The 13,529-nt window shown below is 39.9% G+C and overlaps 2 protein-coding genes across 2 annotated transcripts; both read right to left on the bottom strand.

The window, feature by feature from the left end:
• Nucleotides 1-52: 52 nt before the first annotated feature.
• Nucleotides 53-9,123, bottom strand: colgalt1a (collagen beta(1-O)galactosyltransferase 1a). Its single transcript, XM_087808886.1, has 12 exons — nt 8,769-9,123; nt 6,097-6,207; nt 5,911-6,028; nt 5,361-5,495; nt 5,087-5,291; nt 4,193-4,312; nt 4,041-4,117; nt 3,865-3,971; nt 3,666-3,798; nt 3,471-3,598; nt 1,755-1,961; nt 53-1,664 (listed from the first exon to the last, which is right to left on the bottom strand). Exons 1-12 carry the CDS (start codon nt 8,981-8,983, stop codon nt 1,397-1,399), a joined length of 1,824 nt encoding a protein of 607 aa, XP_087665012.1. The 5' UTR covers nt 8,984-9,123; the 3' UTR covers nt 53-1,396.
• A 2,526-nt stretch (nt 9,124-11,649) lies between these two features.
• pgls (6-phosphogluconolactonase) lies at nt 11,650-13,392 on the bottom strand. Its single transcript, XM_087809297.1, has 6 exons — nt 13,313-13,392; nt 12,745-13,010; nt 12,564-12,671; nt 12,335-12,436; nt 11,982-12,122; nt 11,650-11,863 (listed from the first exon to the last, which is right to left on the bottom strand). The coding sequence occupies exons 2-6, from the start codon at nt 13,006-13,008 to the stop codon at nt 11,717-11,719; spliced, it is 762 nt and encodes a 253-aa protein (XP_087665423.1). The 5' UTR covers nt 13,009-13,010; nt 13,313-13,392; the 3' UTR covers nt 11,650-11,716.
• Nucleotides 13,393-13,529: the final 137 nt, after the last annotated feature.

Here is a 13,529-nt window from a genome sequence, read left to right as displayed (position 1 = left end):
CCTAGACTTTTAAAAACGAGTAGAAGCGACAAAATGATAACTGAATTATGTGTAGAAAAAGACAGATGACCTTTATTTTATCATTAAAAAAAAAGAGTAGAGACTCTTCACTCGACTTGTTCTATCCTCGCTTAAAGGTTTGCATATCAATGTCAGTCATTTTAATCCTCAATTTTCTATGTTAGAGAAATGAAATGGACAGTTTCCTGTACAGAAGAACATATACAATGTAGCCCCCCCCCCCTGAAAAGAAAGGAAAAAGAAAATCATAGATGACCAAAAAAAGAAATAAAAGCAAGTCAACGACTTTTGCTTAAAATTGTCATTGGCATGATTTTAAAAGAACAGGCACCACATGAAGTTCCATCATACACACATAACATTTCCAGTCTTCAAGTCTTCACCGGCACTTGTTGTTGGCGATGGTGAAGAAATGAAGGGGACCCTTCAACAAATACCAAATGATTGATCTTGGTAGAATCCAGGCAGCAACGCTTTGGTTAAAATATCTCAAAAAAGCAAACATGAGAAATGCCCTGTTGACTCAAAAAAAAAGACCAACCTTATGAAGCAACTCGTTCTTTCATGAAGTCACTAAAGATAGAAATTAGCATCGCTATCTTGAAATTATTGTAATTTCCTAACATTAAACTGCTACTTATACAATGCAGCTAATGTATGGATTTTAAGAGGTTACCAGCCTCTAGGAGGCGCTCTAGCAGGAATTACAAGAGCGAGACAGACTGTCGGAAGCGATTTGATATATTTTTTTGTTCAGTCAAATTGTGCATCATGTTCACACACTCATGCTAGAAAACACACAGATAATTCATATGGTGCAACTTTAAAGGCTAAAAATAAAGAAGGCAATATTGAATCAATGGTGAAATGTTGGAGACGGCAGCGTTAAAAACGCTTTCTAGACAAAAAATACGACAAGGTGTTCAGAGATAATTAAGGAATCCATAGGAATCTTTTATCTTGCTGTTTTACTGCCGAGTTACAAGCCCTGTTAAGATGTTTTCTATATTTACACTTAATAGAAATATTTTAAAAATAATTCAACCACTCACACTAAATGTTTTGTGGCCTGCCTTTTAAATTGTTGGTGTGAGTTCGACACTGTTGTCATAAGGCATTATTTCAGTCACCGGTCATAGAAGGTTTGTTGAAAGTATTCACAGTGTGATGTCAGTTACGCTCGAGTATTTCTATTCTGTATGACAGACAGATGTTGGCGTACTGCAAATGCCATCCATATGACAAGTCTAGCGCCTTTAATGCAACAGAAATCCAGAATAGAAGGGCTATAATAGGTCGTGTCACATCCCAGCTGTGATGAAAGTATCAAATAATGGAGTTGAAATCATTTTTTTTTTTTGGCTTCAGTCCCTTCTCATAGCTCCTCTCGCGCTGTGGTGTCCAGAGCAGACTGGAGGACATCCGAGTTCTGCGCCTCGGTGCTGATGGTGTCCTGCTCCCGGGTTTTGCCCGAGCGCGCCCTGTCCCAGTCCGTACGGATCTTGTCGTTGTCCCACACCGTGGAGGTTTCTGTGTCGCTGATGTAACCCGAGTCGCCCGTGTAGTGGGTGGGGTACACCAGTAGAGGCTCCGCAGAGAAAGCTTTCAGATCCCGTGTCTGGAAATGCGTCATATAATCCTTCCTGTTAAAAAAAAGAAGGATTTGGTTAACCAGAAACAAAAAAGGGGGTTTAGGGGGGTGAGGTCAAGGTGTCGAGAGTAGGATGACTTACACAGGGTGTTTGTTGAACATGATGGGGAGGAATTCATCCACTGGTAAAATTTTCTTCAACGGCTCAGCGTTTAAAAGTTTCTCTGCACCTTGCAGTGATATCATGTAGCCGAGAGTCCAGTAGGAATAGTCGGCTTCCACTAAATTGTGAACGTTGGGCACGGCTTTCTCGGGGTGATCCACCTGCATCCTTTTACGACCGATATATCTGAGGGACGGAGACGGTAGAGCAGATTAGTCGAGATGCATTCAGGGCGAGAACTTCTATGATATTTGCTTATTGAAGGCGTTTAGTTGTTGTTTTTTGTCATTTTCTCTGAAAGGAAAAAAATATTATCTAAAGATTTCTTAATCAAGCTGCTTTTTTTCTTATTTTGACCAATAATATATGTCATGACATATCTTCTTACTGTAAAGAGTCATCCCTCTGACCTAACATTTCAGATGTATCTAAAGAAGATTTTTCATTACATTTCTAGCTGTCACAACAATTTTAAGCCAAATTTACTTGAATGATATTTGTGACGCTTATCTTTTTTTTTTTTTTACATTTATTTGACACTTCACAAGTGAAGAAAACATCATAAAACAGAAACGAACCAACAGTATTTTTTGTAATGTAATGTGCTGCGTCTCTAATTGCACTGCTTTACAGTACACTGTAAGAGAGCACTTACTTTTGGAGTGCTTACATTTCAACAGGGTAGTACACTTACCGGAAATGACTCGACAGCTTCTTCTTCTACTACTTTTTAACGCTGATCGCAAACCAGCTGTTGGAACGTTATCACTAACACTTGATGGCGCTTTTCACCAATTGAAACAGGTTATTAAGTTGTGTTTCATTTTGTTAGTACTGGTGTTGTTTTGTGGTAAAATTTGTGTTTTATTTAGTGTATTAGCATCATCCACGTCACTAAGATGGCGGCCGTTAAGCGTGGAAAGTGTCCATCGATCCACATTCAATTTTCCAGCCATTTAAGTATGCTAACTGAGCGCCCATTGCGCACTACATTTTTGCAAATTGTTCACTGGGATGCACTTGTGCACTCAAAATATTAAGTGTAGAAGTGCGCGATTTGGGACACACCCTTTATTTCTAGCGATGATGGTTGACCATCACAGTGAGTTGATGAACAACTATCGTGATTTCATTTTTTTTTATTTTTTTCATGAGGTTTGAGGCAACTTATAAATACATTGCACGTTTCAAGACATCACATTACTAAGTACATGTAGAAGTTTGTGGGCCTTTTTTTTGTATGAAAAATTGACACATTTAGTTAAAAACATCTGCAACATTAAATTCAGAAAACTCAAGGCTTGGGGGCCAATTCTGGGTCCGCCAAATCAGTTTATGTGGCCTGCTTGATGATTGACTCAAAATTAAAGTCACATTGTGACCCATAAAGATACCAGTGTTTAAGATAAGTAAACAAGACAATGTATGTCAACACTTGTACAGAGACTTCCAATAATAGTAAAAGTGATAGATAGGTAGGGCTAAACTTAGAGATAGCTAATATATATTTAGTATTTGAAGACAACTGCATTTGTCAGGATGGTACTTCCTGTTAGAGACAACTTTGTAAATACATATTGTTTGGCCGGCGACCTCATCCGTTAAAAGATTTTGCCTCCCCAGTGGGATTGAGTCAGACACACCTGGTGTAGCCAAAAAATGTAACGTGATCACTGACCACTGTGTGTAACTCACATGAGATCCCAGTCCAGTCTTTCGTCTTCCACTTCACTCATCAAGTTCATCAGGCGACGCTTGAAGAAGATCTCAAAGCGCAGGTCGTCTTCGATGACCAGAGAGGTCTCGATGCCCTGCTCTACGATCTAAAGAGACAACGTCACTCAAGCGCTGTACTCTCTTTATCCCTCGTTGTTTATTAGCTGTGTTTACCTCAGTCCAGATTTTGTAGTGAGAAAGAAAGCATCCCAGCTCTCCCTTCGTCAGCGGGCGACCGTGGTACGGGTCACTGTATCCGGGGAGCATGTGGATTCCCATTTTATGAACCTCGCTGATGTTCATTGCTCTGAAGTAATAGAACCAGAAGTGATCATTTGTGCTGACGCAGCGTTGACGTGAGGTTGAAACTTACTTTCCATCAACGGCCGCGACGACTTTACATTCGATCTCCTGATCGTCCAAAGCTCTCAACATACGATCTCGACGGTCAGTCCGCCTCTCCAGGTTTATCATGAAGACCTGATGGGAGACGACCAGTAAGCATTCAAGATAGCCGTCGCAGATAATCGTCTATGAAAGCCAACTCACCTCATCAAAGCCCATTTTGTCGGGATGTTTTTCAGGAAGCGGGACATTCGGGGACGGCAACACCGGAGGATTCCGCACTATAATGTCAAAGAAAAATTGATGATTGATCCTTGAAAATGTAGGTTGTACTCAAATAAACGCCCAATACTAACCGTTGACCTCCAAAAGTGCATGCACGAAGCCGTCGGCTTCATCTTGCAACGTGTTGTGGGATCTCAGTGGGACAGTGAAATAACCATAGGTTTCCCTATTGCATATAAACATCTGGACATCTGTTGGAACAAAAGAAAGTCTTGAGTAAAAGACAAGACGTAAGTCAGTGAAACTTGAATTGTTTCTTTCTCCATACAGTTAATCGATATGCACCCATTTCATATCGTAGACCTTTTTGTATTGGGGATTGGCACCTAGAAATCCCTCCGGTACTACAGTGGTCCCTCGTTTATCGTTCTAAAAATAACCCGCAATCCACAAAGTAATAAGCTTTATTTTTTACTTTTTTAAACTTTTTTTTTAAGGCCGTAAAACCCCTAACCACACACTTTTATACACTCTACTCAGACAGGCGTTAACATTTTCTCACACTCTTTTTTTTATTTTTTTATTTTTTTTAAACACACTCAAACTTTCGCAGATCTAAAACAAACAAGTACAATATTAGTAAATGAAACCAAAGATCAAAACCTGTTTTCAAGCCCAAACATATTTAACAAATTTAATTTTAATAATCAATCCAAGAGGTTTGACGCATAAGAAATTATTACCAGTACCTCACGTGTATTTCACAGTTCCTCTCGGGTAGAAAACTTGCAAAGATACAGTACTTCAGATTCACACTGCTAGTGATTGAACATTTATGTGAATCTGGCTAGCCGAACGCATTCTGTGCTCCCTTAGCCAATCAGGACGCAGAACACGTATGTGGTTCTCCCTTAGCCAATCAGGACGCCAAAAACCATGCGCATTTTTAAAAAAAGCACGCAAAAACTTGTTATGTACTACACTACGGAATTCTGGAAACATCAAATTACTTTTGAAAACTTTACCTGCTATTCGTGCAGAGTAGGCAAACACAATGATGTCATCAAAGGCCCAGCTATACTCCTCGTCTGGTGGGTAAAAGGCCAACTCCTTAGATGCCTCCTTCCTGAGGTCCACCAGGAAGGTGGAGTGCACCATGGGCACGGCAAAACATCCTTTTCGCAGACGCTTCCTGATAGGAAGGTAGGCGGGCGTGCGCTTGTAGTAACCCTGAGTTGGCAAAAGGTGACCCCCGTTAGGATTAAAGGTGCTTGAAAATGTTGGATTCCGTTAACACACCTGAGAGGTCATTCCACACCAGAAGTTGGAGTAGGCAGCACGCGATTCCAGCATGGGAGCGATGATGGTTTTATTCTCGTTGATGAGGTCCCAGAGTACGTTTGGATTCGTGAGCAGGTTATCGCAGTCCGCCACCTTTTTCGGATTAGAGACAATTGCACGCCACATGTGTTTGTTTTCTTGGTTTAAAGTTAAACACAGTATTATTTAGCATGAGACTTGCTAAACGACTGTTTATAGGATAGAAACTCGGACGACTTCCAAAGACACTCGCTGCAAAATGATTGCCATTTCTAGATTAAGCATCCCTCCAAATTATATGGCGCTGCAGTTGAAAACATGGGTTTAGGCTGGAGAAGAAAAGCTGGCACAAGAAAACGCCATCTAGACAAAAATATAACCCTCACATTTCAGCGTTATTGATGGTGCTTGTGATGCTTACACAACAGTGCTTACAAGTCCCTTGGCTGACATTGTAAGTGCAGTCTAAGAAACATGCACGAACTCTATTCTTACCACACCAGAGTATTGTTTATATTTTTAAACTCACCATGAAATAGTCTGCCCACATCTCCCGAGCCGACTTGAGTGCCGCCTGCCGGAGCTTCATCACGTGCTCGTAGCGGACGTCGATCCACTGTTTTGGACTCTCTTCGCCCGGGTAGTGGCTGCAGTATACATTCACGTTATTACCAGTCACTGACAGAAATGCTCACCGACTAGAAAACTCTCCCACCTGGGATGTTCTTTCGGTCTCCACTCCACGTAATGGTACTGGCTTCGCACCTTCACCAGCCAGTCACGCAGCATGACTGTGGTGTTGTCCATGTTGTGATCGGTTGCTACCCTGATGAGATAAAGGGAATATTTTCATAACGCCACCATCACAAGCAAGACTTCTAGGGTGTCAAGAACAGTAGTGGAGGCTCATTGTCTGCAGCCGTCGAAGCAAAAATGGGTTAAAAATACTACAGGGAGCTTGATCTATATGCATTCACAGACTTGTTAAAGACCTCGTCGACCTTGTGTAGTCTCATACGCGTATGTGTGGATTCACAACAGTGCGTATACATTTCACCCGTCACTTCTATGTAACCTAATATTTTTTTAGTTTGTTGTTCCAAATCCTCAAGGATTTCACTTAACTTGGTCCTTTCCCAATTCTTTTTTTTTTTGTCTTAAAACGAGCCTTTGAGCAAACTTAATTTGACTCTAACTACTTACACATTCCATACTTTACAAGAGTTTTGACTGCGCTAGTTAATACAAAAATAGCATATGTGGCTAACGTGTCCAAGATTGCATTTATCAAAATTAAGGGCTGACATTTTTTTGTTGGCTTCTTATATTTTTTGAAGTTCCTTCACCAATGCTAACGAAGTGGTTTGTCTTGTCTATTTCTTAGGATGCGCATTTCATATCAGTCTTCTTTGTTTTGAAGTAGGTATTTTCCTTACAGTTTTGTGTAGCGGTTGTGTGGTGTTGTGACTTGCTTACTCGGTATTTGAGATACAGAAGGTCACAGGCTTGAATGCTCCTCTGATAACTTGTGTTAGCGAAGGTCCTTGATGCTATCTTTTGGATACAATTTTCAAGAGGCACAATGAAAAAAAACCCTCAATGGTTATGATTTATCTTGGATGGGAAAGAAAAAGGAAATAATCAAGACACTTGCTCATTCTTGTCCTCAGCCATCACTTATGACAGCCCCCCCTTTCCCAGACAGCACCTGAGCCAAGCTGGAATGGATCGACAAATTTCACACAGACGTGAAGGAACACCACATTAGCCTGCTAAAACACTACACCAGAATGGTATACCAAGCCCAGTTGAACGTTTAGTCACACTGAGAAGTCCTTCCCATGTTTGCAAGTGTCTCCTAATAAAAGCAAATGAATGATCCGGCCTCTTTACGGGGCATTAAAACCACCCACATCTGTTTAAATTCACCTCCAGATGTATTTGCAGTTGCAGCAAAACATGTCAAAACAAGATTAAAATCCCATTCCTTATATGCACAACAGTAATAAAACTGAGAAACAAAAATGGGAGCCATTTAAAGTCATTCAAAGATGGGAAAATGAGGATTTAAGTCTTGTCTGCAGACTATTCCAACAGCGTATAGCTCTTAATCTTGGGTGGGCTGTTGAAGCATGTTGTCTTGTCATTACAAACACCTCCCATCCCCTGCAGTTCAACTCATTAGTGAAGTGTGGAAAAAAAGAAATGTCACCAGCATATGAGAATAGCTTCAAAGTCAGCCGGATATATGGTGTTGCTTTACAAATTTAATGAAATATAACAACGTCTTTATATTTCTGAAAATAATTGGTTGATTTAAAGTTATAGTTATTTCAAAATAAGACATTTTGAAAGAAGATAACGTTGACCTATATATGCTCCCAATTAAAAAAGCTTCTGTTTAAAATTGCCATAATAAAATGTAAAATGGGTAGAATTACTACAAATCACACTTTTTCTTGGATACAAACCACATTCCTTCACCTTTTATGTATATGCATTTGGATTGGTTTGGTTTAAATAAACGCAGAATTTGACCACTTTTTCTATAATTTAGAGTATCGTGGGTTTAATAAGAGCAATTGAAAATATATTAGTTTCAATATTCTAATAAAATGAATGAATACAACTGGTTAATTGTTTCTCGAGAGTATTGGGATGGTGTCCAAGGTATGAGTCGCAATATTACCTACGATCATAATGGAAAGACGTTCTGATTATTTTCCACATTTTTAAGACTATTTATGTAAGTAATAAAATGTCTATTACACCAACTGTTTTGTGAATGAGTGCTGCATCATGGTCAGTGAAAAAATGGGTCACTAGTTTGATATAAACCTTCCAAAAATAACACTTTCTAGTAGTAATAACAATGTAAAAATGATAACATAGAGGGATCGGTTGATCTGGTGGTTGAGAAAAGCCTCTGCTGCTGTCAGGAGTTAATTGAGACTCAACAGTCATGTCAGTCGTGGTCGACCACCATGTTTAGAATTTCTGGGCTTCAAGACAAAACCATACAGCCCCTCTTGTGACCAAGAGTTAATTCCGCCCCCTTTTCCCCCTCCACGTATACAGATCAATGTCTTCCTGAAGAGTCTGCGGATGCGCAGGGACCTTATAAACGCCCGTATAAACCCTATATAAGGATCATTACTGTGTAATAACGTGTGCTAGTCCGTTCGTTTTTTAAGTAAGACTTAAACAACAGCTTAAGTTTGACTTCATAGTCTCGTTATCCTTTTTTTCAACCCCCTTTTTAAACTCTTTACACGCTCTATTGAACCAGAAAATGGATTATTATTGTTTTTAAAAAAAAAGTTTTGAAACGTAACTTTCGTGGTGCGTTCACTGACCGACGGGAAACCGCGGCTCTCACCGACTTACCACAGCGCCATTCGGTCTTTGGGGTAATCCAGGCGTTCAATGGTGCCCAGGAAATACGGCAGCGAGTGCTCCGAGTTCCTGCAGATGAGGGCGAGCAGGATTCGGGGAGCCAGTAGCGGGGACTCGGGGTTCCACCGCTCCTCCGCGAAGTAGCCCTGAACGCCCCTGCAGCAGGACAGCAGCAGGGCAGCGTGAAGCCAGGCGAGGCCGTGCATTGCAGCAATAAATTAATAAATATCTAGTTTAAAAAAAAGAAAAGAAAAGCAAGTAAAAGCAGCGAGGACCGCTATAGAGAAGCTATCTCGTCTCCCAACATGGTCACAGACACAAACAGAAGCAGTGTTCCTGATGTGACAACGCTGCAAACTTAAAGGGGTGGCGCCCCGTCGTGACGTCATCGACGCTGGACCAATATGGCTGGAGCTGCAGGCGATTTTTTTCTGTCGCGTTATTAGAGATGGATATTAGGAATCTTCTCCAAACGTACCCGCAACGGGTGTACATTTTATGATAGCCATTTTATCGAAGTGGATCCGATTTTTGTTTTGTTACAAGTCCTGATATTGTAAAAAAAAAAAAGTATTTTTTTTTTGTAATTTAAAAAGTATTTCATCTTTATTTAACCAGATTAAAGACCCATTGAGAGCAAGATCTCTTGAACAAGGGTGTCCTGCTGCAGCACACATTATAGTTGAACAATATTAAGGCAACGACTATAAAAGAAACACTGGAATACAAGAGTGCAACTAGTTGTACAGTAATAATTTAAATATTTTAAGATGGAGTGGAAAGCTCCCAGTGAAATAGAAGTTTGAAATTTTAGATGAATTTTCAGATCAAGTATTTTGAGAAAACAGGGCAACTCTTCCCCATTTTGGTCCGAAAATGTGGTGCAAAATATAATTTGAACGCAAGGCATAAGGCTTCTGGTTCCATGAAAAGTGCTTAAATAGAGGAGAACCTTATAGACCGGAGTCATCCAATGTGTTTTTTGTAAATGTGTGCCATTTACAGTCATTTTTGAATACATTTTCCTCCAAAGAATGTTTTTTTTTCCGAATAGCTTCTTTAAACTGTTTTATTTGATGTACCCGTCAGGTTTGGGGTTTAATATGTACAGAAACATGCTCAAGTACAACTCTACATTCACTCCTCCATGTTTTTAGAAATCATAAACCTATTTTGATCAATTTTTCTTTCAATAAAACATATACAACAACTGGATTATATAAGCCTTTAGTTTTCCCAACAAGCCAAACCTTGAAAAGGTGCATTGACACACAAAATACATTTTGTGGATGTGCAGAGGGAACCTCGCAACCATATATGAAGAGCAATGAACCTTGACCTCTGTCCAGCCTCAAAAGACTCACTTGATCACCCACCACTCGAGAAAATGGGCTCCTACAATCAACGTCACCAAAGGTCCCCCAGGCAAAAGGGACTGACAAAAACTAGGACGAACAAAGAGACTTTTGTTCGTAAACCAGGCGTTAGTGTGTTATTACATTAGTACCACGGTGCAAATGGTCTAAACATATTAATACAGAGCACTGTAACGCGTGTCTATGGCAGTGATTTGATTTAATGTTAGGTTTATCAGCGGGTCATCTTAATTAAATTGGCTAGATTCACAAAAATTAAAAGTTAGGTTTAATCAAAATCATTTTCCGGGAAGACTTATTTGGTCTTACTATTAAAATGGCACCATTCAACCATTTCAGAACCAAGTAAAATGAACCAGACTGGTTGAATAAATATTGGACCTCTACCCCCAGGGGAAGGGACCCCTCCCCCTGTGTATGCACAGGGATAAAACCAAGGAACATTCAGTTCTTCAGGGGGGGTATTGACCACGTTTGCATCTCTGGAGGCCGTTGGTTCTGTACCTCTTCTGCTATTGTTCTTGCTGCTGTTTGGGCTTGTTTGAGAAGTACGTTTCCAAGACTATCTGTGATTGGCCCTGCCTCGCAATTCTCCTTGAAATGGTGTCAAGCTACTCTTCACCTCTACATGCGAGAATCAAAGCTTCTCTCTTCACAGAGATGGAAACCAAATTTAAGTTACCAATCAACCTTTGTATTTTTTTTGGTCTGAGGGAGAAAACCGAAGTAAACCCACCCAACACGGGGAGAACATACACACTCCACATAGTGGGGACGTTGCCTCCCTCCGGACCTGGTAGCGAAATTGCAACCTTCTTGCTGGAAGGCGATTGCACCACTTCCCAACTTTAAGAATATATTAAAATATATTAATAAAATGAATAACCCATGTGAATTAATAATTCGATTTGGTTGATACAATTGTTTACTAAGAGTATTGGGGTTAGTATTCCTTCAGTGTTTGACTTACAATACTACCTGGTAATATCCATGATCACAGTCAGAGATACTTTGTGATCGTTTTTCACATTTTTCACCATTTAATATAAGTAATATAGTGTCAGTGGTCACAAACCTTGGGCTACTTCATGGGCACTGAGCCGTTTGAGGTGCTACGAGGATCTGTTTTACATAAACTATTCTAAATTAGAAAGCAACAACGTACACCTCTAGATAATAATAATAATATAAACATGATATTAAATAGTGTAAGTATTGATAATATTATGATTTCCTTAATAACGTTGTACTGAGCCATCAGATTTCAGGTATAAACGTTGACATATGTTCTATGATAACGTTTATACCTGAAATCTGATGGCTAAATAATAAAATATATGAATACAAAAATATTAAAATTCATGTTTTAGAGCAACAAATGCATTCAGATTATGTCATTATATGCCTGGAAATGTCTATTTAATATATTTAACTCTGCAAAGGATTTATTAAAAAATAAATACATTCTAGGCTATAGGATTACAAAACAAAATGAATCTTTTTTTCTAATGGCTAGATTTATTCACACCAGTAAACATAACACAAAGAAGGCTTTGAAAACGTCTACAGTTTGGAACCAGAGTCCAGTCTCTCCACTGGGATGCTCAAAGAGGCTGCAGCAGGGTCATCCAGAAGCCAGAAAAGTTCTCCTTTATGGGGAACAACACGAGCTGCAGGGAACAGTGGGCCCGTACCACCTTCTAGAATGTCCTGCATTGAGAAGATAATTGCCGTCACATTGTCACAATGCACATCATCCTTAATCCCAACCCCTGTTATAACTATAACTAGCACCAATGCCACAAGCAGAGTCGAAGATGATTATTACCTTTAAAACGGGCGCTTTGCTTCCCCCAGTGGACACAAAAGTCACACATAGTGCAGAGTTCACCACTGGAAAGGTCATGGTTACCCTCTCAGGAGGTGGTTTTGGAGAGTCACTTATCGGAGCGATAATCATTTTGGTTTCCTGAAAGCAGAGTACAGATACATTGAAATATAAAGGTCTTACTGATCCATGTGCATATGGGCATCATAATCCAGTGATGCTAGCTCCATCATCGACAAAAGGACTGATAAAAATACTTAACTTACTTCTTTAATATGAAACTAAAACTCTTGTTTATTAACATGTCGTTTCAGATTATGCTGAGGCTAAACAATTCTATAAGAATGTCTCACCTCTAAAAGAGGGTGTCCCGGGAACAAGGAGCATGTGTGTCCATCAGGGCCCATACCCAACAGCAACAGGTCGAAAATGGGAATGTCATCACCTGGAAAAGCCTGATAGAGTGGCGAAACGGACAAACCCCATGCTTGGTTATGATGAAATAAGCATTAAAAAAAATATATATATCCAAAAGATTTTAGAGCGATTCATAATGTCATTCTAAATCTTCCTGAACTCTACCTTTTTTAGCTTTGCTGTGTAATCCTCTGCACATTCGGCCACCGGCTTAGACGGGTCGATTTTTAAAATCCCACTGTCAGGAATGTTCACCTTAGAAAACAGTTGACTCTGCAAAAGACGGATCACGATGTAAGTTTCAATAATATTTGCTTCATCGATTAAATGTATTTATTGATGATACCTTATAGAGTCCGTACGTGCTTTCGGGGTCATCGTATGACACCCGCCTCTCGTCACAGAACCCCACCACCCACTTGCTGCAGTCCAGCCCCGGAAGAGCAAGGAGTTCTTTGCCGAGCATGGACACCAGGCTTCCCCCAGATAGTCCCAAAGTAAACCTTCCCCTGGTGCTTATGGCTTTCTCCGCTCGAGATACAACCAACTGTGCCAACGCTGGTCCGAGATCAGCCCCGGATGGGAAAACGACAACTCTTCTGTTGGTCATACCTGTTGTGATGAAGGAAGAGGAAGTTAGTCAAGGAAATTGGTCAGAAACAAATGAAAATAAAGGTAAACAAATATTCTATATAATTGCAAAGGATTTATTAAAATCATGTGCTTAAACAATTTCGTTTTGTTACAAGACACTGATCGTGTGTAACATTATTATTTAAGAGTTTGATAAGTTAATTGTGGCCTGATGTCATTTTTAACCTTAACTTATTTGGCGAACTACATCCCATGTTTTCCAACAAGTAATTTTACTTTAATAAGTATTGCAAATTTAAACATTTGATTTCGTTACTCACTGAGAATCCAAAGAGTAATTTGTTGGCGTGAAGCTTTGCAGGCGGCTAATGCTGCACAAGTCGTTGTAGCACTTCCGACTTTCTCATCAGCCAATCACAACACGTGTTTATACCGCGTTGCTTTCTGGGTATTGTAGTCATGTCCGGTTGTTAGCGCAACAACGAGGAACTTTTGGAAGAAAATAAAACGGCACAGATTTTGTCACAACTCAAAGCC

Source organism: Callionymus lyra, chromosome 15, assembly GCF_982586985.1.
Source record: "Callionymus lyra chromosome 15, fCalLyr1.hap1.1, whole genome shotgun sequence".
Classification (NCBI taxonomy): Eukaryota; Metazoa; Chordata; class Actinopteri; order Syngnathiformes; family Callionymidae; genus Callionymus; species Callionymus lyra.
Note: the sequence above shows the minus strand (reverse complement) of the source record. Positions and strands in the feature narration are given on the sequence as shown.